General features: G+C 43.4%; 1 protein-coding gene across 1 annotated transcript in view; it reads right to left on the reverse strand.

Annotated features, from left to right (window-relative positions):
* Window positions 1–8,011: 8,011 nt before the first annotated feature.
* The window catches only part of Dstyk (dual serine/threonine and tyrosine protein kinase), a 50,049-nt gene continuing 31,030 nt past the window's right edge, over window positions 8,012–27,030 (reverse strand). The window contains 10 exon segments of the mRNA XM_038349627.1: window positions 8,012–11,478; window positions 11,799–11,933; window positions 14,145–14,259; window positions 15,909–16,022; window positions 17,377–17,509; window positions 18,097–18,253; window positions 18,620–18,749; window positions 19,348–19,524; window positions 20,439–20,522; window positions 21,399–21,631. Coding sequence (XP_038205555.1) covers window positions 11,291–11,478; window positions 11,799–11,933; window positions 14,145–14,259; window positions 15,909–16,022; window positions 17,377–17,509; window positions 18,097–18,253; window positions 18,620–18,749; window positions 19,348–19,524; window positions 20,439–20,522; window positions 21,399–21,631 — 1,466 coding nt within the window. The 3' untranslated portion in view covers window positions 8,012–11,290.

Consider the following 27,030-nt stretch of genomic DNA (forward strand, 5'->3'; position numbering starts at 1 on the left):
CAGTCACATGGTGATACACAGATTTAATAGAAATGGGTTAATCAAGATGTGAGAACTGGCCAAGAAGAGGCTAGATATAATGGGCCAGGCAATAATTTAATTAATACAATTTCTGTGTGGTTATTTCGGGGGTGGCGGGACGCAGCCAGCTCCTCTTACAACACACATGCATGCACACACGCATGGTTATTCATTGCAGTAGTATCTGTAGTTGCCATATAATTGAAACAGTGGAAAATTTTGAAAAGCAGGGAGCTTGAACTTTTCATTCTTATTCATTCGGCAGAATAGTTTGTGTTGATATGATCTCAAAAATCTATAATATGTTCTAGCTTTTGTGTTTATTTGTAAGTAAAAGCAAATTCTTTGTGGGAAAAAACCCCAGGAGCTCGTTGTGGTCCAGATTATGCATGAAGTGACCAGCAGTAATTTGGTTTATCAGCCTTTGCTGTCTCCAATACCATTTATGCTTTACTCCAATTACTTGTTGAAAACATGCTCTACTGGTCCTAATAAAGAAGGAATATACTATGAATGGATGACAAAACTTCTTACCAGTAAGAAGCCTCATCTCTCACATATTCAGGTGTTTTTAAAGTAAACCTGTCATTCAAAAGTGACAGCAAAAGTATGAAAATAAAATAATTGTAAGCACTACCTTCCACTAGATGTAACCATGCACAGCTGAAACTCAGTCAGGACTCAAGGGGCCAATAAAGGGTGACTTCACACTAGTGAGTCTGAGGGTAGCCTGGTCTACAATGTGCAATCCCCTTTTGGGGATGAGAATGCAGCTCCTCCATATAGCCCTTGCCTAGCAAGTATGTGTGAGACCATGGGGTCAATCCTCAGCATTACAAAAACAAAAAGAAACACTTTGTACAACTTTGCAACAAGAAGCTTTAGAAAATGAGGAAAATGTTTCTTTTCTATTGTATACTTGCAAAGCTAATTCATTCATAGGAAAAAAAATGAACTACTAGCCATGGCATGGTGCAAGCTTCAATCCCAGCATTTGGGTGACTGAGGCAGGAGGACCTAAAGGTCAGGGCCAGCCTGAGCCATGCTATATAGCAAGATGCTTCCTCAAAATATAAACTTAAAAAGGGTATCAGGGAGGGAGAGGTGAGGAGAGGAAGAAGGAAGGAGAGGAGAGAGGTAGAATGGAGGGGAGAGGCAAGACATCATAGAAAGGGAAAGGAAAGATAGACGTAGTTTCCATGTGCTCAGATTTTCCATGTCTAGCTTTCTCAGGCATCACTCCACTCCTAGCAACTACTCCATCTTTGGGACCTTCATCTTGAACTATTCCTACCTCTGCTTTCTTGCTAGGGACCAACTAGACAATTATAGACAGACTCTCAGGTAGCAACGAGTCAGCATTAAGTTTGCCCTATCCTCTCGTACTGGATCAATTTTTCTCTCTTGAAAAATTTCCCTTAATATAATTTCAATTACAAGAAATAAGCCTGAGTTTCCTGAGATCCTTTTTCCAGACCGATGGAATGAGGCTCGCCCTCCTTCCTGATGTCCATCTCTCTTGACTGGCAGGAGGAAACACATCTTTGCCTCTCAGCTGCCCTGGGTATTTTGACACTCTTTGTTAGCTGTTGACCTTGGCTGTCTGCCGGTCACTACTCATTAGACATCAACCTTGTGGGTATTATGGACCTCAGACCTTGGTGGGGTCTGCCAGTCATTTATTAGACTGTGGTCTCTTGGTCTCATGCTTTTGTGGACAGCATGTGGTTTTTATCATAGCAGGGAGCTAAGTCCCATCACAGCTACCGAGCCGCAGCTGCAGTCATCTCTGGTTGCCTCATATCCAGCTCCTTGTCTGTGGGGTGGTCTGGGCCAGTCTCCTCTCTGGAAATGGTAGCGGGTCCATCTGTTAGAACTAGCTGTACCAGAGATGAGAATCTATGAGAGCAAAGACGTAGCTTGTAGATGGTGGGGGAGGGGCTTCCATGGGTGTGGGAGCCAGCCCGCCTGCTGACACTGACCTCGTTTTTTTTTCTCAGAATCCCTGTCCTTCCTCTTATCTGGTCAGCTTGGCTGACTCATACCCAGCTGCAAAGCTCTGTTTTCTACCTTCATCAGTGTCCCTGGCTGCAGGAACTTTAACCCTAGCATTCCTCTTAACATGGACATCTGTTCTCACTGCAGCAGAACCCAAGGCGTTGTGCATGCTAGACAGTTTGTAGATTAAATTTTTTATATTTTATTTATTGATTTACTTATGTGTCTATGGCACACCTGTGGATATCAGAGGACAATCTTGGGGAAGGAGTCAGCTCTGTTTCTACTACATGGGTCCTAAGAATTGAACGCAGGTCATCTGGCTTGGTGACAGGTGCCTTCATACTCTGAACCATCACCCATCACCCCTAATTCTAGATTTTTTAAAATATCTATTTATTTATTGTGTATACAATATTCTGTCTGTGTGTATGCCTGAAGGCCAGAAGAGGGCGCCAGACCCCCATTACAGATGGTTGTAAGCTACCATGTGGTTGCTGGGAATTGAACTCAGGACCTTTGGAAGAGCAGGCAATGCTCTTAATGGCTGAGCCATCTCTCCAGCTCCTAATTCTAGATTTTTAGAATTTTAGAATTCTTCTGTTGGAGAGCCATTTCTCTGAACTTCCCCTCCTAGAGGGAAAGGCTTCTAAGACTCAGCAAGCTTCCAGGCATGGTGGTGCACTCCTTTGCTCCCAGCTCCCAGCTCCCAGGAAAGACAGGTGGATGAATCTCTGAATTTGAGGCTGCTGTAGTCTACATAGTAACCTTGAAGGCTATGAAAATGTGTAAGGCTCAGAACACTCAGAAATGTACAAGGTTCCCAGGGTTATATAAGCCATAGATGATTGCTAGGGGAAGAGGAGACTGTTCAGTGGACCTGGCTGCAAGTTGTTTAGTTCTCCGGTGATGGGGTGTTCTTTGTCATCAACTGTGCCTAAGTGGGTTTTCTGGTGATCCAGTGGCTTTCAACTCACCCATGCTTCTGGTAAGTGTTCCCAATAAGCTTGTCACTTCACCAAGCCGGAATTAAGTAAACTTGGTTTTTGGTCTCTCATCATTGCCATACCTGGAGTGCACATTTGTTCCCGTCTCCCTGGGAAAAGACATGTTCTCCCTTCCTAAGGTCTATATAGCTATAATGGCTCCCACCACAGCCTCTTTCAAACCATTTCTTCTCCCCCTTCCTGAGAAAAGAAATCCCTGTCCTTTAAAAGCACTGCCGCCAAGTGACACTACCCCTGTTCCTCCTTGCTGCTGGCATCTAGTCTTTCCTCCGCTCTTCACAATGTGTTGTCTGTTCAGGGCCTCACTCGTCTTCCTTTTGGCTCTATTGCTGTCATCACCTTGGTGACCTCAACAACCTGGCAGTTTATTACATCACCTTGACTCCCTGGCTTCTTGCCTTCTCTCCTCCAGTGACCTCTCTGATTGCACCTTATTGCATTCCAGCCTCTCACTTGCAGGGACATAATGCTGTGGCCACCAAAACCAACCAAACAAAAACCCGTACCGCCTTTGAGATCTGTTTCAAGTACCCCATTTTCAAAAATATACATCTTGTTTTTTGTGGCTCACTTACTCTAGTTTCCTAGTCAAATTTTCGTTCTTATCTAAATCTCTGTGACTCTAATCCACTTTGTTCTCTTGCACTCCTCTCATGTCTCCTTAAATTCACACCCAGCTCTAGTGTCTATTAATTGTACTATGCTGGTTGCTTAGTCTATCCGTGGTGCTTAGTTCTCCTGATGTACTTGGGGAATCTTTTTAATCTCTGGGAGGGGGTATTAAATGCTTAGTACCACTTAGAGAGGAGAAAAAAATTGCTGTAACAACATCAAACCACACAAAATAGAGAAATACACTTAAAATCCGTTGCAACCCAGTAATAGCTCACCAATAGCCATGAAACAGAACATGGTAAAATTAATGTAGAGTACTAGTGAGTTAAAAATTATTTAGTGTACATGTAGAAATAATAAATGAATGGGATCAAGTAAAGGGAAAGGGGAAGTGAAGAAGAGAGTAAATGCCAAATAAAGAAAAAGCAGGGGCTGCAGAGATTGTTCAGTGGTTAAGAGCACTGGCTGCTCTTCCAGAGGACCCCGGTTCAATTCTTGGCACCCACATGGCAGCTCACAACCATCAATAACTCCACTGTTAGGGGACCCAGTACCCTCTTCTGGCCTCCACAGCTCCTGCACTCATGTGATGCACAGACCATACATGCAGGCAAAACACCCATACACATAATAAAATGAGAAAATTTTAAATCATCTTAAAGGACAGGAAAAACGAGAGGAGGATGGTGAAGAATATTATGAAGGGGAAAAGGAAAGAGCAAGAAATTTTAAAAAATACAAGGTTTCCCAAGGAAGAAAAAAATTTGTAACCAAAATTAGATAAACATAAGAAGTGGAATAAAAAAGTTAAAAGATAAAGCTTTTTAAAAGCAATGAAATAAAATCAAAATACTACTAAAAGTATAGTAGACAGAAAGAAAAAGAGAAATTGTCAGGGAAGATGAAAGAAAATTGCCAAACAATAAGAAAAATATGTAATTAAAATGAGGTACATGCATGAAGGAAAAACAAAAACATACTTTATTGAGAAGAGCACAGTAAGAGAAAGAAGGGGTACCCCCCCCTTAAAAGGAAAGAAAGTTAAAAACAATGGAGTGTTGGGTTAGCTTCTTTCCGGCTGCGTCTTGAATATTGAAGTCTGCCAATATCTATGTATGGAGGAGCAACTTATGGACTCTCATCTTCCCTGAGATGTATGGGTGTGGACATGGAATATGCATGTAATGGCCACCATCGCTGTCTGTAGTACGTCTGTAGTTCTTTGTGTACTAGGGGCCGCTGCTGGACACACTTAGCTTTTTCATCTTTGGACCAGATAGGTTTTCTCACTTTCCAAACTCTCCAGATCGTATGTGCCTAGTATTCTAGCTGGGAGTTCTCCCTATTATGCTGGCATTCGCAGAATTAACCAGACACTGACTTCTGTACTAGTGAACTTACCGCCACACTTTCGGAGCCCTCTAAGCATTAATCACCCTGCTAAAGGGAGGTAGCTGTAGATACCAAGGGGTCTGTGGGAGTTTCAGGTCTCACTCTCCAGGGAAAGCCAAAGGATGACCCACCCGCTGACCACTGCTGTTATTCTGAGTGCATGAGGTCTTCATCCGCAGACCCAGGGCAAGGGCACATTTCTTTATACACTTCACTGCTTCAGTCCCATGCCAGCTGGACTCTTTAGCTGGCCGGTGCCCAGTCCTCCTGTTTTCCACGGCTGTTTCCCAGGGCTACCTATTGCCTTGGGGCCACAGTAAGTTTAATTAAGGCACCATTACTTAAGACTGTTCCTTTTCTCTGGCCCTTAGGATAGCTCAGGTTTGAACAGTGGATTCTACCTCAAGATGATGCCCTGACACAGCCCCTGAGCTAGGGGAGCTCTTCTCATTGCTAACCCACCCCACTGAGAAGGCAGGGCTTCAGCAAGCCCAGCAGCTGGATTGGAGACTTCTGAAGGCTGAGGGCTTGTCATCAAGACTCCCTCGATTTCTGCTTCCCCTGCCTCTTACACCTGTGGTGTAACATGGTTCTTTTTGTGAATTTCTGTTGCTCTTCCCTGGCTCCTTCTCTCTGAAGTAGAGCCTGCTTTATCTTACCTTGTGTACTGCCCCCCGCTTTGGTTCTTTGAAACAGGGTTTCTCTGTTGTAGCCAGGCTTCCTGGAACTCACTCTGTAGACCAGGCTGGCCTTGAACTCAGAGATCCGCCTGCTCCTACCTACCAAGTACGGGGATTAAAGGCCTGCACCACCACCGCCCGGCCTCCTTGGCCCTTCTTTACTAGATGACCCAGATGTAGCTCCTAGAGGTCAGCCATTTCATTTTATAACTAGGCATCTGTTACAATAACCACTGGGCATTCATCTCTTCTAGCATGAGAGAGCCCAGCCTTTGTCCCTTTTTATCCTTTTACTCTTCCATTGTGAAGACACAGTATTAATCATCTCTTATAGCTTATAGCTGCAGAAACAAGGCTACATTTATGAAGCAGAATTGCCCTTGCCAGGCACCAAATTGGTCTGCACCTTGACTTGGGGCTTTCTGGCCTCCAGAACTGTATTCTAATTATAAATCATCCTATTTTTTTTGTTGTTGTTGTTACAGGAGCAGATTGATAACCAGTTTTATCAGATAGTCTTTTTTTCCATTGACTCAAAATGTTACCTCTAGCATATACTAAGTTGTTGAGAGCATTGGTTGCTCTTCCAGGTACAAGTTGTCTGTAGGGTCCTAAGAAACTTCAGTCAGTGCATGGCCACCCATAGTTACTTTGATGTTTCTTTTATAAGAATTTCTTGGTCATGATGTCTCTTCACAGCAACAGAACAGTGACTAAGACAGAAGTTGGTACCCGGGACTAGGGTATTGCTGTGTAGGCCTGACTGTGCTGTTTGTTGGAGGAATGCGGAAGACTTTGGGACTTTAGACTAGAAAATTAGCTGGATGCTTTAAGCAGGGATTAATGGGCATCATAGTAGAATCATGGAAGACAGTGCTAAGGGTGATTTGAATTGTGGGGGGCCAGCTCAAGAAGTTTCAGAGGGGAAGAATATTAGTAAGTAGCCTAGAGATATTCTTGTCATATTTTGGTAAATAATGTGGCTGGGTTTTGCCCTTGTCCTAAAACTGACAGAGGCAAAATTTGAAGAATCTTGGATTCATTAATCCAAGACTTCAAGGCAGAGGAGACTTCAAGACAGCCTAGTACTGACTGTGTCATGTGGTCATTAGTAATCACTCTTAAGCAGATCTATAATGAAAAGGAGCAAGATGGACAAAGAGAAAAACAAAATGTCCAGTTTGAGGAGAAAGGGAGCACCAGGAAGTGTAATCAGAGTGAGTCCAGTTCTTGTAGAGATGAAAATGTTTAAAGAAAAGCCTGTTACTAAATGGAATAAAGGGTGTGGTGACCTCAGGGCAAGACTCCACCCAGCTAAGCTTCCATCTTGTGAAAAGGAACTAAAGAAAAGCTTAAGTAGTGAAGGAATCCATCAACAACAGAAAGCTAATGCACAGGGCTGGAGAGATGGTTCAGTGGTTAAGAGCACTGGCTGTTCTTCCAGTGGTCCAGAGCTCAGTTCCCAGGAGCCACATGGTAGCTTACAACCATCTATAATGAGATCTGAATGCCCTCTTCTGGTGTGCAGGCAAAGGCAAACATAGAGTACAAAACAATGTATGCATAATAAGTAAATAAATAAATCTTTAAAAAGAAAAAAAAAGCTGATGTAACTGTAATTGACTAGGAGGCCAAGTTCCAGCCCATCAAACGCCAGAACTTGGCAGCTCCAGCCAGCCACATGGTTCTGGCTTTAGAGTTGAAGATATTAAAAAAAAGAAAGAAAGAAAGAAAAGAAAAAAAAAAGATGTGGAGTCTCCCTTGACAGCCAAGGAAAGCTCCTGAAGCCAGGTATGTGTCCTGCATGGAGGCCCAGAGAGGCCACTGTATGAAGCTGTGAAGGTAAAACCTGGATTGTGTTAAAGACTCCAGAGTCGTGGGATACCTGCCAAGGAAAGCTGCAGGCCAGGTGCAGAACCAGCTCAAGGGAGAGAAGTGTGAGGCTGGCAACAAAGCTGAGAGTCGGGAGTATTCCAACAGTCTCCCCAAATGGGAGGACAGCAGGTCACGGAGGGAGCAGGGCTTGGGAGCATCCTGTAAATGAGGAAAAGCTGAAGCCAAATGGATAGCCTGAAACGTGGTCTTTACTATGCAGCACACCTGCCACCCACATCTTAACAGTTTACAGAAGATCCACAGAACCCGGCACAGCCATCCAAATGACACCAAATGAAGACGAAAGCTAGGGCTGTGTCTCTCAAAATAAACAAACACACACATACATCTAACATGGTCCCACTATAACACTGCCACGAAAAGAGCCACACTGTGCAAAAAAGGAGGGTACAGAGGCTGAAATTTGTGTCAAAGTAGTTTTTGTTATTGCACTTTATTCTACACACTTAGTATGTTACACTTTTATATAATACTGTAATAGACATTAGTTCTTTAAAACAAATAAAAATATTACATAAAGATAAAAAATAAAACAAAAAACCCAGCAAGCCACCCAGACTAAGTTTCTTGTCAACCCGCTGGGGTAGTTGGCCTCCCCAGCAACCCCAGCTGTCAGGCGTTCACACAGTTTCCACAATGTCCATCACACTAGGCGCTGCTAATAGAGCAGATGAAGTTCAGCTCTTAAGAACAACAGTACCACCTGAAACTTCTAGGGGAGTCTGCAGTGCGGGTGCCATAAGGCCACTCTAATATCACACTAGCTCTACCCCACATACCCCAACACCAAGAAGACTAAATCCTCATTTTCTTTTAAGGAAAATGTGGACTGTTTGACCCAGAAAATGCAAAATGCACGTTCTGAACACTTTCAGCAGCTCTGCACTTTCCAAGGCTATTAGTCCATCCTGACACAACATGGGTTCAGGAAGTCTCCCAGTAAGCTAGATCAAACAAGCAGGGCATCTCTCCAGAGCAAGATCAGAGGGTGCCTCAGTTTCCCTCAGTGTGACTGTACTGACCCATCCCCTGGGCTTCTCAGTGCTAAATAAGATAACAACAACAACAAAAATAAAGTGTCACTTAGTGCAGCTGTCACTTTACAGCCCTACCGCCCACACCGCTTCTGTCAGGAAGAACACTGACTTCCCGGCCCTCTTTGACCTTTGTGTTGTTTTGGTACTGGACACTGAGCCCAAGGCCATGTGCGTGCTAAGCACATTTTCCACTGAACTAGGCCTGCCCTGAGTGCTCTAACCTGTCTGAGAGCTCAAGCAAAAATACAGAGTCCAGCTCACCATGCTCCTGCTCTAACTGTGTAGTAATGCACCCTTTCTTGGGTTCCTTGGGCTTTAGTGTTAATATTTTGACCCAGTGGCTGCCTAGCCCTGTCCCTTAGAGTGGATGGAGTCAGAAGTGACTCTCTTTGGTCTGGGAACAACCAGAGCAGTCCGCTTTCTGAGAGAGTGAAAGACTGCTCAGTCAAGAAGCGACTCAGCTGTGCTGCTGTGAGCTCAAGGGCACAGGAGCCGCGCAGGGGCCAGACTGCCAACTTTCTTCTGATTGCTCTGCAGGAGAGCCTGCCACTCCATTCTACAGCAAAATTAGTAACCAGGCTTTCAGCTCCTAAGAAGCAGCCAGGTGGTCACTTAAGGGCTACAATAAACTGCCCCCTATGGAAATTTTTTTGAAGGTAACTCTTTATGCCACCCTTCTTCCTCCCTTAGCCTGGAGGTAAATCTTCAAAACTTTGGCCCTATCAAGCCCTGTGCTAAGTGCCACCACACTTCTCTGAGGACCTAGTGTCTTCCCAAGTAATATACAGTACAGTACATTTCATAGCATTTTATCATTAAAATAATAACAGATGCCAAAAACAATCCAAAATTAGCTTACAATGTTATAAAGTAAAATACACACAAATTAGACACATGTGTTCACATACTCAGCCAGCTGAGCATTGAAATACCACCACCACATACCCCCATGTGGCCTTTGGCTTGCCCGGCCGGACACTTTCAAGAATATCTTGGACTTTTTCAGATACTTTTTTATGAATGACTACAAAACTACTCCTTATCTCCTCACTTAGCATTAGCCTCTCCCTCCCACTGGGCAGAAAAAATGGAAGGAATCTTCTTTATAAAATTAAAGATAAAAAAAAGGAACCTGCAATCTGACAGGAGACTGAAAATGGACTCAGGAAGGGAAAAACAAAATCTAACCTCCTACTTCTGAGTCTGAGCTAATATGTGCAAAGAATGTTAGGAATATGGTGTCCACGCTAGAACTGCAGTCTCTGTATTAGAGTTCAGAACAAGGGCAGCAGTCTCCCCGCCACACAGGCCTCTTGAAGTCTCACACAGTAGACCTAACTCATAGAGATGGCTCATTCCTTCTTTCTTGACACCTGGCTTCCTGGATATCCTACTGTCTCCAGAGGACAGCAAGTTAATGCTCAGAGCAGAGTACCTAAGTATAGTTGAGTAGATGTGAAAATTCTAAGAGCTAAACTAAGCATTCTACCAAAGTGAGGCTAGAGCCAACACACCCAAAGGGCCTATCACGTGCCTGTTACAGTTTGCATGGAGAAAGCACTGCACGGCATTTCTGAAGAGCTGTGAGTAGTAGGAGACCAGAATGCTCAGCTGCATCCTCAGCAGCACTCACGGTGCCTAGTATTAAAGTGAACTTTGAAAGCTCTATGAAGCTGGCGTGTAACATGAGAGCGGTTCCCAGCAGATCTGCGGCTGTGGGCTGATCCCCAGCACTGAGGAAGGAGATAAGAGAGGGAGCTGTACAGTTAAAAGCTGGACATGGCAGCATATACCTGCAGTCTCAGCACTTTGGAGCATGAGGCAGAAAGATAAGATTTTTAAGGCCAGCCTGGGCTACATCCCATTAAAACAACAACAAAATTATAGTCTATTTTTAATAGACACTCAGTCCAACTACCATGATATCTGGAGTAGTTCCCCCCTTTTTGAGGGAAAAGAAGGGTAGGAGGTGGGGAAAAACCCAAGGATCAAAAGATTCTGTTCTGGGTTAGCCCTGCCCTGAAGAAACCAGGGCTCCATGGCCCTGGAAATGTAAACACTGGGTTGTGAGGGCAGACAGCTTCACACCCAGCTGCCTTCTGGGGCTTCTGACTTACAACCTGAGATCCTGGTTACAGAGAACAAGAACCAGGCAACCACAAGGTATATTTGGCTGGAATGGTTTGTTTTTTGCCCTTATAATCATACAGTCCTGAACTAATGTCATGTTTTCTAAGTGGTCTCTACCACTGGATAACGGAACTGTTCCCGCCTAGAGCTGAAGTCATGACAGTGATAGTTTTAGTCCCCTGCACTGCAGTGTCACACCTGGTTTAGAAACAGACAGTGAATAGCCAGTGCTAGCACTGCCTCCTTTTCAGTTCTGAGGCCAGAACATCACATTCTTCAGCGTTTACACATCTGACACAATCTTTTGCTAAAGAGATAGTGTGAGGCAGTATGAATACTAAAACAGCCACTGAATGCTTCAGGGTCCAGGAGCCATCTCTGCCCAGGAAGGTCTTGAGTTGTCAACAAGCACCAATTCCCTTGGGAGCTCCCTTAATAAACAAATGACAGATTCTCCCCATGGCCTAAAGGTGAGAGGGAAGAAAGGAACAGAATAAAGAGAAAGGTTTTGTGTTCAAGTAGAGTCATCTAGTCCTCTGTTTGGTTGCTCAGAATTGCACTTGCAAAGCCGGTCCATAATGCCTTGGAGCATAGGCTGGACGATGCCCAGAAGAGGCCTCTTAGAGGGGTCACCATCCCAACATGCTTCCATCAACTGCCAGCACTCCTCATCAAACACAGGAAGACGCTCTGGACGGGTCCCTAGAGGAGAGCAAGGAAATACAGCCAATCAAGGAGAGCTGGGAGAGCAGAGAGCTCGGGTTCCCACTGCAGATACCTAGATTATAACCTAACAGGAATGGCAAAACCAACACTGGCTTAGAAAACCCAACACTAAAAGTTGCAGCAGAAACCATTTTTGAGATAATATAGTGCTGTCCAGTAGCAAAGGTTTGGTTTACAGTGTCCTTTCTGCATTCTACGATGGTCTGCCTAACGTCATGTTGTGCAGTGGCCAGAGCACAGTGTGCCCTGCTGTGCTGTCAGGAGGGAGTTAAAGCAAAGCATTTGGTGGCTCTTACCTCTGCGCACATTGTTCCAGAGATGATCTTTGCTAGCACACCTCTCAAATGCCTCAGGGAGCTTCACAGAGCCCGAGCAAATATACCAGAAAAGAATCCCAAAAGCATAGACGTCCACGGAATTATCGTACTTTCCTGCAGTAAAGACAGATGAGCAACAGTGAGCCACTGCCTTGCTTCTACAGGTCCTTACACAATTTTTAAAGCTTCTTACTATCTACTGTTCTTCACAAGTTGCCTGGTAGGCACGAACATTTGTAATGCCTATTTTACAGTATAGAAAGCTAGCTACTAAGACAGCCAAGAGATAAGAATTTGTCAAAAGAGAAAGAAAATCATTTTAATTATTTTTATCATTTTAATGGGACAGTATGCAAGATCAATTCTAAAAGGTCATATTAGAGAAATATGGGTGGGAACCAGAAAAATAAAGATTATAAAGACAAAGATTAGCAGGTGTGGTGCACATCTGTAATTCCAGCACTCAAGAGATTAAAGCAGAGGAAAGCAGAGGATCATTTGAAACCAGTCTAGGATACATAGGAAGATCCTATCTCTCATAGAAAGAGCTTAAAGGCAAAGAAGAGTATAGAGTTGGGCAGCATGTCTTTTTTTTTTTAGAGCAGGGATACAAAAGAAGAAAATATTGTATAATGGTATTCTGACAGCAATAGGGCAGATAACAATAAAAGGAATTTAAATAAGCAGCAGGCAAGGCGGAGTAACAGCAGCAGGAAGAGAACAAAGTAAACCTAGGAAAAGAAAAAGGGTCTATTATTTGGCTCCAGTGGGCCAGACTCAGTTGTTTACTAGTTCCTGGTCCTTGTGTACCACCCAATGAAGAACCAGGTGACAACCTCTAAAAATGAATGAAATTTAAGGGCTGGAGAGAGAGAAAGCTCCGTGGTTTAGAGCACTTGGTGTTCTTACAGAGGCCCAGGGTTTGATTCCTAGCATCCACATGGCTCACAGACACGTGAGGTTGCAGTTCCAGAGCATTCAACAACCTCTCTTGACCTCTCTGAGCACCAGGCACACTCATGGTACACATACATACATGCGGGCAAAATATATAATACATAAATATTAAAAAAGAAATAGAAATGCATTGTTAATTATGCCTCATATCAATACTAGTGACTGACCTATGATTTCTTTCCCATCTTCCTTGGTACAGTACCATCATCCTCCATCCACTATGGTTCAGAGTTTCAAACTTCCATGACAGCCATTCTTTTCTATCCAACACTCACATCAAGGCAGTAAAAAGCTTTCCCATTGTCTTCTGAATTTATCTCAAATCTGTAACCCTGTTTATTTCAGCATCAGTACCAACCATGGACACAAATCTTTGCCTGACTGGTCACCTCACACTGATTCTTCTCCTTCACATCCCTTCCACCAATGGCTGTGAAGCTGGTCCAGGCATATGTTCTTTGCCACCCTCCACTGCTCAAAAGCTCAGTACCTCCTTACTTACATAAGACCCTAACCCTCCCCAAGGTTTGCAGTCTATAGACTTCTCTGGCCTTGTCTGTCACTATTTGCCAGGTAGATTTCTTTCCTGCCATAAATATTTCTGTTTTGCAATTTCCCTTGGTATTTTCCCTTCCCCAGCCTCCAGATGTTTCTGCCCTAATGATTGGACTGTACAGGCAGAAAGGCCTAGGTTTGAGTCACAGTTTCATTGCCTTCTACCTCAGTGTTTAGGGCCAGTTACTTCATCAATCCAGCCCCGGTTTACCTATAAATCTAACATAAAAATACACCAACATCATCACATACCTGCCCTGCCTACTACAAAGTGCACACTCAGACCTGAGTTCCCTTTCTACTATCTATTTTCTACTATCTATTTTTCTAGATAGGACTCAAATATTACCCCAAGTCTCACTTTTATCATAAAACCATCCAGCATTCCAACCTAAATTTATTCTTTCACTCTGCATCACAGTAATCACAGCACCTGTTAATTTAGCATTTAATGCTGCCTTACATCCCTTCAAATTACTTTAACTCTCTCAGTATATCTCCATGTTGATAGTAAGTTCTCTAATGACAAGTTCCATCATTTAGAAGTTATTCAACCAATACTTTATGACTAAGTAAGTGCTAAGTATGGCAATTATGGTGCTAATAGCCCAGAGACACATCCAAAAGAGCACTTGGTAACTCCCATTTTCATTTCTTTCTCACTTCTTTACCTCTTCACTCTCCTTGTTCTGGTTCTTCATTACCTGGGCTATACCTGCCAGCAGTACTTGTCCACACTATTTACCTGAGGGGAAGCACCCCAACTCGAGTACTAGGGTCTGCCTAAACCCACTCTTTGCCCTCTAGTCTTACCTGTGAAAAGTTCAGGGGCCATATGGATTGGTGTCCCAACAATGCTGCCTGACATCATAGCTTCTGGCTTGCAGAATCCTAAGTCAGTGATCTTGGCACGGTTTTGTTTGTCCAGCTGCCAAAAATAGCAGGTCAGAGTCACCTTGTGTCTGCACACCCAGCCTCAAAGCAGTACTTACTAAGTCCTTCCTCCAACCTTACTGTATCAGACTCGTTCCTGTCACTGTCCTCTTCCCCGAATGTGAGCAAGGACTGTTTTTTCACCTTTATATCCCCACACTGGGATCACTATAATCTTGGGAGAATGAGTAATGAAGGTCTGTAAAATGAGGAAAACATGTTGGCACCTGACCTCCCTCTCGTCAGCTGAAGTAATTCTTTAATTTTTGAAGCTCTAATCCAGGGCTGGGTGTAGCTTTGTGGCAGAGACCTAAACTAGCATGCACAGACCCTGGCTCTACCCCAGCACAGGAGAAAGAACAGCAATGACACAAAAACAAATAAGCAGAAATTGATCCTAGAGAATAAATGTGTCCCCTTTGGCTACTGATTGTCTCTTAGCTTCCTATCAATAATTTTTGAGTTATCTTTCTCTCCCCCAAAACTGCAACTTTATGGGGTGTTGCCATGTGATACTGGAAGGTATTTTTTCCTAGGTAATTACATTTTATTTATTTACTTTGTGTGTGTGTATGGATTAAAGGACAAGTTGTAGTAGTCTGTTTTCTCCTTCCACTATGTAATAACAGGTACCACAGCTTGTTGAGCCATTTCGGTGACTGTAATAGGTGTTTTCAAGAGGAGTACGTCAAAAGACTCCTTAATGATTTATGCAATGTGACTTCTAAGGTGCATTATGCATGTTAGCTCTTATCTAGCATCTCTGATCAAGCCCTAAACAATAGCAAAGACCTGGACTCCTCAAAAATACAAATGACATAAAAACAAAAAACGGCAAAGATTATTCTAGATTGAAGAAGGCTAAAATAGCATGTAACAAGATATACTGTAGCATCCTTAGATTAGCTCCTAGGCAAAATAAATAAATAGATAAAAAAAAAACCCCAGCAAACAGACCGTATTTGGAGCAACAGGATATAATGGAGACAATAACAGAGTATATGGGTTTTTTTGTTGTTATTGTTGTTTGTTTGTTTTTGGTTTTGTCGAGACAGGCTTTCTCTGTAGCTTTGGTGCCTGTCCTAGAACTAGCTCACGTAGACCAGGCTGACCTTGAACTCACAGAGATCCACCTGTCTCTGTTTCTGCTGGGATTAAAGGTGTGTGCCACCACCACCACCACCCGGCCCAGAGTATGTCGTTAATAACAGTAGTGTATCAATGATAGATTTCTTGAGTGTGATAATGGCATTTTAATTATTTAGAAGATACTTTTTATTAAGAGAGATAAACTGACATATTTAGGAGTGAACTGTTATCAGCAACTTACCTTCATATGGTGCAGGAAGATAAACAGAAAATATGACTGTGAGTGAGTGGGGCACCCTGGCAGGGGCATAGGAGACAAGGGCAGCTAGGTTTCCGCTATGCCACTCTATCCCACTCTTTTCTATGAAGTTAAAATTTCCCACAGTGGAGGGAAAAGTATTTGACACAGGTAGTCTGTTAAAATTGCTCCTTAAGCTGAAATTCAGGACACCATCTACCCACCATGGAAATGCTCCTGCTTTCCATGCAGTCTTTCCTTTTTTACACAGGCCTCTGCAGAGGCAGGGACCCTCTCTGAATAGAGCTCTTACTCACCAGCACGTTCTTCAGTTTGATATCCCGATGGACAAGCCCCTGGCTGTGCAGAAAGCGGATTCCCTCCACCACATCCAGAGCAATCTGCAAACGTGTCTCCAGGGTCAGCCCAGCCTGGGAAGGGAAAAGAGCCCAACTCCTTAGCCCAACTGAGACTTCAATTGTGAGCGACCAAATGACTTAGGGTGGCACGGAAGGGCAGAACAGTGCCTGGGAGGGGCAGAGAAGAGCAAGCGGTGTAGGACACAAAGCACAAGGAAGCCCTTTGCAGGCTGCAGTTGGTCAGCAGGACCACCTGAGACTGAAGCGGAAGTCCGAGGTCTAGCAGCATCTCACTCCCAGCATCCGGGTGACTCTGGCACTGTCCATGGAAGATTTGCTTTCACAGGCTTGGTTAGCCCAGGTTTGATTTTTATGGGCTCCAATTCTAACGTTACTCGAAAACTGTCCTATTAATTTCCTCCAAAAATTAATTTCCTCCAAGATCCTCAAATGGATCTAGCCCATTTATAAAAGAATTTCATGTGCTCCTGAGATAAAGAGGAAACCACTTGGAGTCTCTTCATCTCACCAATTTCTGTGACTCCTGAAAATATTCCTAAGTTTCTCTCCCTTACTTCTGAAAGTCTCCATGTAAGCTCATATATGGGAATCCAGACCCTCTGAGGTCAGCTTCTGTCTCCTTCTGTTCATCTCCACGGCAGGATACAGAAAAAAGAAACCTAATTCCCTTATTAGTGAATGTTTTAGATGAGAGCTTAAACTCAGCATTCAGCTGAGAGTTTCGCCCTTACTCAAATGTCATTCTTCAGTGGCACACCCCAGTTTAATTTTTAAAAAAATCAAGATCACATAACAAGATCTATGACTTCATGACTGACCCCACGCCACCTCTCTCTCATTGACTACAATTTTCTTAAACATGATTGGAAATTACACATCTTACTATAATCTGATAGTGCTTAATACAAACCTTGCACAAATAGTCATTAATAAATACTTGTTCACTTAACAAAAACTGGCTTTATCCAAAAGTATAATAAGAAGCTTTCCATTCTTCTAAAGAATCTACATTTTCCATCACACCACCGGACATCAAAATGGTAAATAAGCTGGGCTTGGTGGCACATGCCTTTAATCCTAGCACTGGAGGAGGAGGCATGAGGATCTCTTGTGAGTGAGAGACCAGCCTAATCTACACAGGAGAGTTCCAGGCCAGCCAGTGATAAACAGTGAGAGCCTGTCTCAAAAAAAAGCATTTTTTTTAAAGTAATGAATAAAAGCATTACAGAAATATACTGAGATAAAAGTGAATTCTGAAAAATGTCTGACTTTTTTTGGAAATAATGAAGTAAATGAGGTTACTCCAACAATCTCTATGAAAGTGAGAAGTTGTGAAACAGCAGGAAAGGAGGAAGTCAGTAGGAACTGGTTCCCAGCTGCTCTAGTCCCTGGCTGCCTCCCTCACCTTCAGCCCCGTGTAGAGGTCCCGGTGCAGCCGCTCCATAATGAGCAGCACTGCGATGCTGGAGCCACCACCGTAGCTGTAATCAATGACCGAACCGTGAAGATCCACCAATCGCTCGTGCTTTGGCAATGACCTAGGAGAAGAAGAAAGGTTTGGGCTACCACACTCAGGCTCTAATTCTGCAAGAGATGCCAGGATGTAGAAAGAAAGAACCTCACAGTCACACTAGTCCAAGTCTACAGAGAGGGAAAGAAAACTACTTCTCAGCCAAGGTAAAGAACCATGGACTAGGGCTGGAGAAATGGCTCAGAGGTTAAGAGCATTGCCTGCTCTTCCAAAGGTCCTGAGTTCAATTCCCAGCAACCACATGCTGGCTCACAACCATCTGTAATGAGGTCTGGAACCCTCTTCTGGCCTACAGGCATACAAGCAGACATAATAAAAACAAACAAACAAACAAATAAATAAATAAATAGAACCACGGACTATCAGTACTTGCAGTCCTTAGTGACAAGAAAGACAACAGAATGAAGAGCTGAGAAATTGTGATACAAGAAAACTAAGCAAAGATAGCATGTCTGGCCTAACCTACAAACACTAGTTATAATGTCGTTAAATCTAGGTATACAGAGACAAGATATGTTGTAGCTTGTGATACAAAACTAAAGCCAGCCTTTGGCTTTTCTGGGTATTCCCCAGATTAGTGAAACCAAGACCTACCTCATGTAGTGAAACTCCAACGCCAGGTCATTCCAGTGCTTCTCATCAGGAGGAACAACTGACTTGAGGGCACAAGGGAAGTGTCCGCCCCAGTTGTCACACAGGTACACTACACCATATTGGCCCCGGCCTAGTTCCTGTCCTAATTTAGGTTTACCTATAAGATATAAAGACAGTAATAAGGCAGACGGAATAGGAACTTACCAGGTATTCTGTTTAAGATTCTTAGGTCAACCCTGCCTAGAGGCCAGAAGTTGGTAATCATGCAATCATGCAATGGGGAGAAACTCAAGTGTTGTTCTAACCCAGTAGGAAGTAACTGAGATGGATGATTTTGAATAAATTTTGATCTTGTTATTCATATTACACCACCATCAGAACTAAATAGGAATTCAGAAGCATCACTAAGTGCTGGGGCCGCTTTGCAAGGTAGTAGCAGCCTGAGACAGTGGAATTCTTGGTAAAGGAATGCTAGAGGTCCCTGCATTCCCTCCAATTCACTTGGAAAGAAACAAGGACTCACGGTGAAGCAAGACATCCTGTAAAGACCGGCTCTCTAGTGAAAGGCGGGCCAGACGGGGGGCATGATCTTTTCGAACCTTTAGCCACAGATCTTCAGTTTTCTCCAGCCGCCCAGAGTGGCCAGCTTCCAGCTAGGAGAAAAAGACAACATAAGACTCAAGTCCCTCACCTCAGATTCTCCACCAGATTCATAGAAATAATTATATATTTTTCATGCCAACAATTGTGAGAACTGAATAGCATATATATGACATGTTTAATACAATGATAGTGCATAGTCAATAGTCATTTTCCTCTTAGAAGCATAATCACATCTATTCATATTCTCTCTCTCTCTCTCTCTCTCTCTCACACACACACACACACACACACACACACTCACTCAGGAGGACCATATAATTGTGATCTGGTATTGTTAGAAAGTCATTCTTCTGTCATTCATTATTAAAATACGATATAAACTTATATAAAGTCAGTACTCCTCTCTGCTCTTTTTCATTCAGTTATATGGGAAGAAATTAACTGCACTCACTCTAATTTTCCCAGAGTTATAAAAAGATCCACATGAAAAATTTGGTGATGAAACTTCCTGTAACATATTATTCTTTAGCAGAATAAAAAAATACTGATTTTTTTAAAACTATAAGGATAGCAGAGAGCACATTACTTCCCCCTAGATGAGGATCTTTTCTGCTTATTCCAGCTTTCGCTCCTTTCCTGCATACCAACCTGCCTCAAGGAGGCTGCAAAAGCCTCGTGAGAACAATTGAGCCGAGTGCGGAACTGGCTACAAATGCTCTTAGCCAACTTGGAGGCACTGAGGCTCTCGATGGCTTCCTGGGCCACCTTCCTCTTCCACTCTAGAGTGATGGTGGGTGGGCTCACCCATGTGATCCGCTGGATGATCTGCCGAGATGAGGACAGTAAAGTCACTGAAGGAAGAAGGAACTCCCAGGCAGCTTCAACAATGCCTCTCCACTGGGCTCCTACTCATCAGAACAGCCCTTAATGTAGGAGCCTATGAAACCCAACGCCATCTCTAACCCATCTACCTCAAAACCAGGGTTCATCCAGAGGAAAGCACCAAAGAACAGTAAGCCTAATTGAAATGCTCACACCCCTCAACATGTTCTATTCAGGACCAGGGAGTAACTCTCCTTCTGAAGCAGTAGTAACGCTACATAGATGCGAGTCTAAGACAGGAACCACACTCTTGGCAGGGGCAACAGTGTGTGTGTGTGTGTGTGTGTGTGTGTGTGTGTGTGTGTTGTTTGAGACAGGTCTTTCTACATAGCCCTGGCTATCCTAAAACTTACTATGTAAACCCAGGTAGGCCATCAACTCACAGAGATCTGCCTGCCTCTACCTCCTCAATGCTGGAATTAAAGATACGCACCACTATGACTGACTCAATGTCTAGATTTTTGTTGTTTACTTTTTTACTCTTTTGGTACCGGGTAATCAAATCTGTGACCCTTTGTATGTTAGGCAAAACATCTACCACCAAGCTATATCCCCAGACCCAGCAATACCTACTTCTGAGAAAACATTTAGGCTGAATAAAAGACAAAACAACTAGTGAGGTGGAATTCTGTGGCTTCATCAAGTATTACCTAAGTCTATGGCGTTTTAGGGTTTAAAGGGAACACTGGTAGTCATTAATTGAGAACAAGCATACAACAGAATTCTTTCAGAGAGGCAAGCCACCAAATAATGGCCACCCTACTTTAACAGCATATTCTACAATCTGTTCTGTTGGAGAGTCTAAGATGTAAGTGAGCCCAACATGGATTGAAATGACTTCTCTGAGGAACACTCACCTGCTTGATTTGTTCCCAAAGCATCCTTGTAACTGAGGACCCAGAGTGAAATGTGACTTCAACATGATAAGCGGCATTTAAGATCTGAAAGAGAACACGTGAAGGAGCACATGCAGATTAGTCATTTCTGAACAACTTTAAGAACAAGTCCAAGTTGGGTGTAGTGGTATATATATATATATATATATATACCTTTAATCCCTGTACCTGGGAGGAAGAGGAAGGCGGGTCTCTCTGAGGCCACTCTGTTCTAGATAGCAAGTTCTCAGCCAACTGGTCTATAGAGTAAGAGCCTCTCTCTCTCTCTCTCTCTCTCTCTCTCTCACACACACACACACACACACACACACACACATACACCGTTGAGCCAGACACAGCACTTGGGAGGCAGAGGCAGGAGAATAAGAATTCAAGACCAACCTTGACCAAAATAGCAAGTTAAAAGTCAGGCCAGTCTTGGCTACATGTGCATCACTCCTACCTTCTGCCGGCCCAAACCAAAGAATTACAGTCCAGTCTGAAGGCTTGCAAATTTATCCCTAAACATATACAGAGTCAACTAAAGTTCATCACCTCTTGTACTTTCTTTTCTTTTTTTCCTTTATTTTTCTTTTCTTTTCTTTTCTTTTTTTGACACAGGGTTTCTCTGTGTAGCTTTGGAGCTCTGTAGATTAGGCTGGCTTTGAACTCACTGAGATCACCTGCCTCTGCCTCCTGAGTGCTGGGATTAAAGGCGCACGCCACCGCCGCCGCCTGGCCTTCTATTCATTTTTATCAACTGTAATTTTACAACTCCTAAGTACCTCCCCCGGGCAGTAGTCATATAGCAGGAAAACAAAATGTAATTTCAATTAGACTGTTTCGAAGGGAAATCCGTGGCTAATGTGAAGTTGGGCTTGTGTGTGAATTATTCTAGATGTTATCTGTGACACAGTGTCTTAGCAACCATTCTTTTCATACCTGTTTGAGATAATTGCTGGTAATATGAACTGAAACATCCTGTGATTTTTCAAGGCTCTGCAGACACCGTTCCAGGGTCCCAACAAAGCTTTCCCGTAGGTAATCCACTGAGCTGATCAGCTTGTTGGCCACCGCCTGATTGAGCCTGGAGATGATGAGCTCTTGGATCTGTCGGATGCAGCATTTGATCTCTCTGGTGCCCACTGTTTCTCCATTCTCAGGGACAATGACATCTGCAGAGGCAGAGATACACTAGTTAGCAGTGAAGGAAAGGTGCAGACACACTAAATAAGGGCAGCTCCCAAGTCATCACTGCTGAACTACCCTGATGGTGGCTATGAAAAGATAGAGTTGGCTGTCAAATTCTGAATCACAGTAAGATCAAAAGCCAGGCGATGCTCAGCCACTACATTAAATAAGATCCTGAAAACCAGCAGTTATGTCTAAAACAAGTCTGTTGATCTTAGTAGCTTTTAGGTTTCAGTTACAGGAGGAGAAGAACACCATTCTCTCAGTGGAAACTATTTGAAAGGCACAATAGTAAGCACTATATATAGGTAATTTCACTTCATTTTCATGGTACCTTTGTTGATAGATATTAATGGATATATTCTGTAGATTAGGAAATAGCCTCAGGGATAAGACAAAGTAGGCACTGGGAGAGAAAATGTGCAGTCAGGAAGCAATACAGCTAAAATTTGAGCATAAACCTCACTTGTTTCAAATCTAAGATTTTTTTTTATTTTTTCAAGACAGGGTTTTTCTGTAGCTTTGGAACCTGGAACTAGCTCTGTAGATCAGGTTGACTTCAAACTCACAGAGATCCACCTGCCTCTGCCTCCCGAGTGCTGGGATTAAAGGCGCGCGCCACAACTGCCCAGCTTACTGTCAGAGCAAATGTCACGAGCTATTACATATTACAGGCCATGACACAATTACAGCTTATAGCAATTGATAGTTCAGACGCCAACCCACCAGACAAATGGTTCTCTATTGGAGGAGCCCTGCCACTGACTCTGAAAACTGTTGCTATCATCAGTAATTTCACTTGTGCAATAACAGCTATGGTATCTCCCCATCACCATGCATTTTCATGTGATGTATACATGTAATCTCATAATTACATCTCAATCTTATGGGCACATGCATTTGTGGATGGTCAGGAAGATGACTTCTCATTTATCTGTATAATTTTGATGAATAGAAACATACTAAAACATGTTTCACAACTGTATCTATTGTTCCAGGTGGACTATAAAACACTTAAAAGTCTGTGTTTTATAGACATATGCTTGGGAATTTGTAACAGAGAAGTAATAAGAATGTAGAATGTAGAGGAATAAGAATAAGGATGTAAAAGAATAAAGATTGGAACAGAAAATTAGAAATAAGAAATTATAGGCAATTAGGACAAGAGAATTAGAATTAAAGAAGAAATAAAGAAAATGACCCTCAGATCAAGTGAGTGAAATTAGTATACAAATCTTTCATTTTCCCCACTCCTGAGAAACATTTTTCTTTTGAAACCCTGGGTAGGAGCTGGGAGCTGATCTCTCAGTCCTTACATAAAACAAGAAAAAAAAATTTTACATGTAACTCCATACATAGCCCAGGCTGACCTCACACCTATGACTTTTCTGCCTCTTTCCTGGGAGCTGGGAATACAGGCATATGCCACCACACCTAGATTAAAACATAAATATTTCCTAAAGTATGTACATCCTATTACCCAGAACACGTGACTGACCTTTATTTAAAGACAAATAGCAACAGAAATCTGGTCCTACCAGATTATGTGCAAGCTTGCTCTTAAATCAATTTGTTATTGCTTCAAACGTACTCAGAAAGGACTCAGAACAACACAAGAACGAGATATGAAATTGCACCCAATATGTAGCTATATAAGTTCGTGGATCCACAGACCTACAAGTAAGCAGAGTCAGACATTTGGTCTACTAGCTCCAGTTATTCCAAGATCTGTTTAAGCTAAACATTGCATCAAAGGCACTAAATGTGGTATACCTTCCACAGTACAACCCAACATTACACTGTCACCTAACCCTGCTGCTCTGGCCGGCTGTCATCATGTGGGTACCATGCCAGCACTGATGATCCAGGGTACTTAGTGAAGTGTTCAGAAGACTCTAGAACTTCCACTGAAATGAACATTTCTCAGCCACCAAAGATACATCTCTATTCATTTTTACTGAAAAAAGAGAGAAGAGGGGGATAAAGGAAAGAAAGGAGATTCTTTGTTTTTGATGCAAGGTATAAGATGATGAATAACTCCAAGTTCATTTTCTTCAACTCTGGCATTTCAGAACACAGAAGTATATACTAAAGGAAGTAAAAGACGACAGATGTTACGGGTGAGATGTGCGGGGCATCAATGAGTGCAGCTGCGAGCAGATGGCAGAACTGATGATTCACAAAATGTGGCGTTTAAAGGGTGGCTGGACTTGGAAAAATTCACAGAAAAATAAAGGATATTTAGGATTTGAGGCAGGACACATGCAAAGAAAGGTTTAGGGACTGTATGAAGGGCATCAAGCAGTTAAGACCACCCCAGTTAAGACCACAGGAAGGTGAAGAATGGAAAGTAAGGCTGGCGCAGTTGATCAAGGCTTTGGGGCTCTCGGGCTAGACTGAGGTGCTCAGGACTGGTCTGTGGAACAGTAAGCCAATAAAGATGAAGTAAAGAAAGAAAGAAACAAGCAAGGAGACTGATTGGATAAAAGTACTTCAGACAGATTAAAGAAGACAGACTAGAACCAGGAGTGTTATGAATGCTTATATCCCAACACTTAAAGAGGCTGAGGCAGGAGGATTGTAAGTTCAAAGCCAGCCTGGGTTATACAATGAAATCCTGTCTCAAAAAATATACAGAAAAGCAAAGCATGGGTAGATATGAAAGCTCAAGGAACTCATGGGTACTTGACAACTCTTTAAACGAGGGAATTCAGGGGAAAAGACAACACAGCACACGCTGAGGATTTGAAGCTGGGGACCAGGATGAAGGGGGTATCAGTAACTTAGAGCAGTTTAAACCGGAAGTTCTCAACCTTCCCAATGACCCTTTAATGCAGTTCCTCATGATGTAGTGATCCCCAACTATAAAATTTTTCATTGCTACTTCATAATTGTAATTTTCTACTATTATGAATCATAATGTAAATATCTGATATGTGACCCCTGTGAGTCATTCAACCCCCAAAGGGGTCACGACTCAGATGCTGAGAATGGCTGGTTTAAGCAGTAAAGCACTGAATTATAAAATACGGGCTCAAGGACTGGGTGTGGTGGTGCATTCCTTTAATCCCAGTACTCAGGAAATCAAGGCAATGGATCTTTGTGAGTCTGAGGCCAACCTGGCTTACATAGTGAATTCTAGGACATCCAGGACTACACAGTGAGACCATGTTAACACACACACACACACACACACACACACACTCTCTCTCTCTCTCTCAAGAGTTAGACTGTCTCAGTTCATATTCTACCTTTATTATTTACTAGTTGTAGGACCTTTGGCAAAATTGCTTAAACCCTTTTAAGCCTTTTTATTCCCTCATCTAAACAATGAAAATAAGCAGCATCTATCTAGTGAAGATTCTAACAAACACAGCACTGACAAAGTCTAAAGTGGCTTTCACAGTCTGAGCACTTCTGATGTGCATATGTACTCGTAACTGAAAATGTCAAGAGTGACTGAAAACAGTGTCGTTTTAGTTACTGTGCGGTAGAGCTAATGCTCATGCATGGAGAGTCAAACAGCACAAAAGTCAGCAGCATTGAGAATTCGGACACCAAAAGCCCTGACTGATGGCTTCCCCCACTTTGTTAACAGTCATTCTTGATGAATGAGAGACTGCCAGAAAAGCTAAACATGCTCTCGGAAATTTTCCTGAGCTGGATTTCAGGAGCAGCCTGAAGCTAAAACAAGATCATGGGACAAAAAGCAAACCTCTTTTGCTCTCATGGACTTAAGATATGCTTTTATTCCTTCCTGAGCCATGAGCTTACCTTTTCCTAAATTCATCCTTAGCGTCTAATCCCCACCTTCTGTCTGCATCCCTGTACTCATGAGAAGAGCTGCTTGAAGAATTTTACTATGCTGTACTTTCACCTTTGCTCTGTGGTAGTCTGAGTGTAATTGGCCCCCATATGCTCCTAGGGAGTGGCACTATTAGGAGGTGTGGCCTTCTTGGAGGAAGTGTGTCACTGTGGAGTAGGCTTTGAGGTCTCATATGCTCAAGCTACACCCAGTGTGAACAGAGACTCCTGCTGCTTGCAAATCAAGACACAGAACTCTGAGCTCCTCCAGCACTATGTCTGCCTCCATGCCACCGTGTCCCTACCATGACAATAATGGACTAAACCTCTGAAACAGTAAGTCAGCCCCTATTAAATGTTTTCCTTTCTAAGAGTTGCCATGGTCACGGTATCTCTTCACAGCAATAGAAACCCTAACTAAGACAGATGTCCTCTTGCTGGACCTTAAGAATCAAGACATGGGAGCTGGAGAGATGGCTCAAAGCTTAAAAGCACTGGCTGCTCTTCCAGAGGACCCTGGTTCAATGCCCGGCAATCACATGGCAGCTCACAATGGTATATAACTCCAGTTCCAGAGGATCTGATACCCTCATACAGACATACATGCAGGCAAAATACTGATGCACATAAATAAAGTAATTAAAAAAGAATCAGGGTATCCAATTTCTAGCTCAAAGAATCAGAGGCCTCCTCTCTTCAGCCTGTGACAGCCTGCTTCAGGACAAAGCAAAAGTGAAGTGAGAAAATGTCCAAAGGAGAGAAAGGTCCTGGCCCTGACCTGCTCAGGCCTGTGCACCCCACATCCTCTGTCTAGGGTTTGTCCTGAAAGTGACACCCTCTAGTCCTCCAGGAGACTCTGAGTGAGACAGACCTGCAGCCTGTAGGCCTGAGAGGGGTGGGGCAGCCCCTCAAAGCCTTCTCCCTCAGTATTACCTGTCCAGTGCTGCTGGCCTGACCCTCGAGACAGATCCAGGATTGGTGGTGTGGCCACCTGCCAGATTCCCGAGGAGGGAGGCCAAGGTTAGCCCTGGCAAAGTATGTCTGCTAGCTGCTTTCATGCGCCTTAGCCCTGTCCCCTGTAGAGTACTTTTCTGTTTGCTTTTCCCTCCCAAGCCAACAGAAGCTGTCTGTTGCAGTGTTGGATTTGTGGGTGCTTTCCAATAGGAGGCATGAGGAAACAGTAGAGTCCGGGGTCAAAGTGATGTGTTGGTCCTTTCTAGGAAAGGAACCTTGGGATGAGGAGGCCTAAGGCATCTGCCAGATCCCAGTTGGCAGAGGCAGTGCCACAGCTTCCCCCACTAGCCACCTTAGATCTGGCCTTGTCCAGAGCCCCAGGGGATACTTCCTGTGACCACATCCCCAAGATTGGATCAGGGAACTGGGTAAGACCTGCTGTAGGCCATTCTGCCTCTGGGTCACTCGCCAAGCCCTAGAGGTCTGCTTTCTTGTAGCCTGCCTTTTCTATATGGATCTCTTGGCCCAGCTGCTTCCTTTTGAAAAGGAGACCTGACACACCTCAGGGAGAGATAGGCTCCCACATACCCATCTGTTACCTTCCCCCATACCATCCACAACCCAA

Source organism: Arvicola amphibius, chromosome 12, assembly GCF_903992535.2.
Source record: "Arvicola amphibius chromosome 12, mArvAmp1.2, whole genome shotgun sequence".
Classification (NCBI taxonomy): domain Eukaryota; kingdom Metazoa; phylum Chordata; class Mammalia; order Rodentia; family Cricetidae; genus Arvicola; species Arvicola amphibius.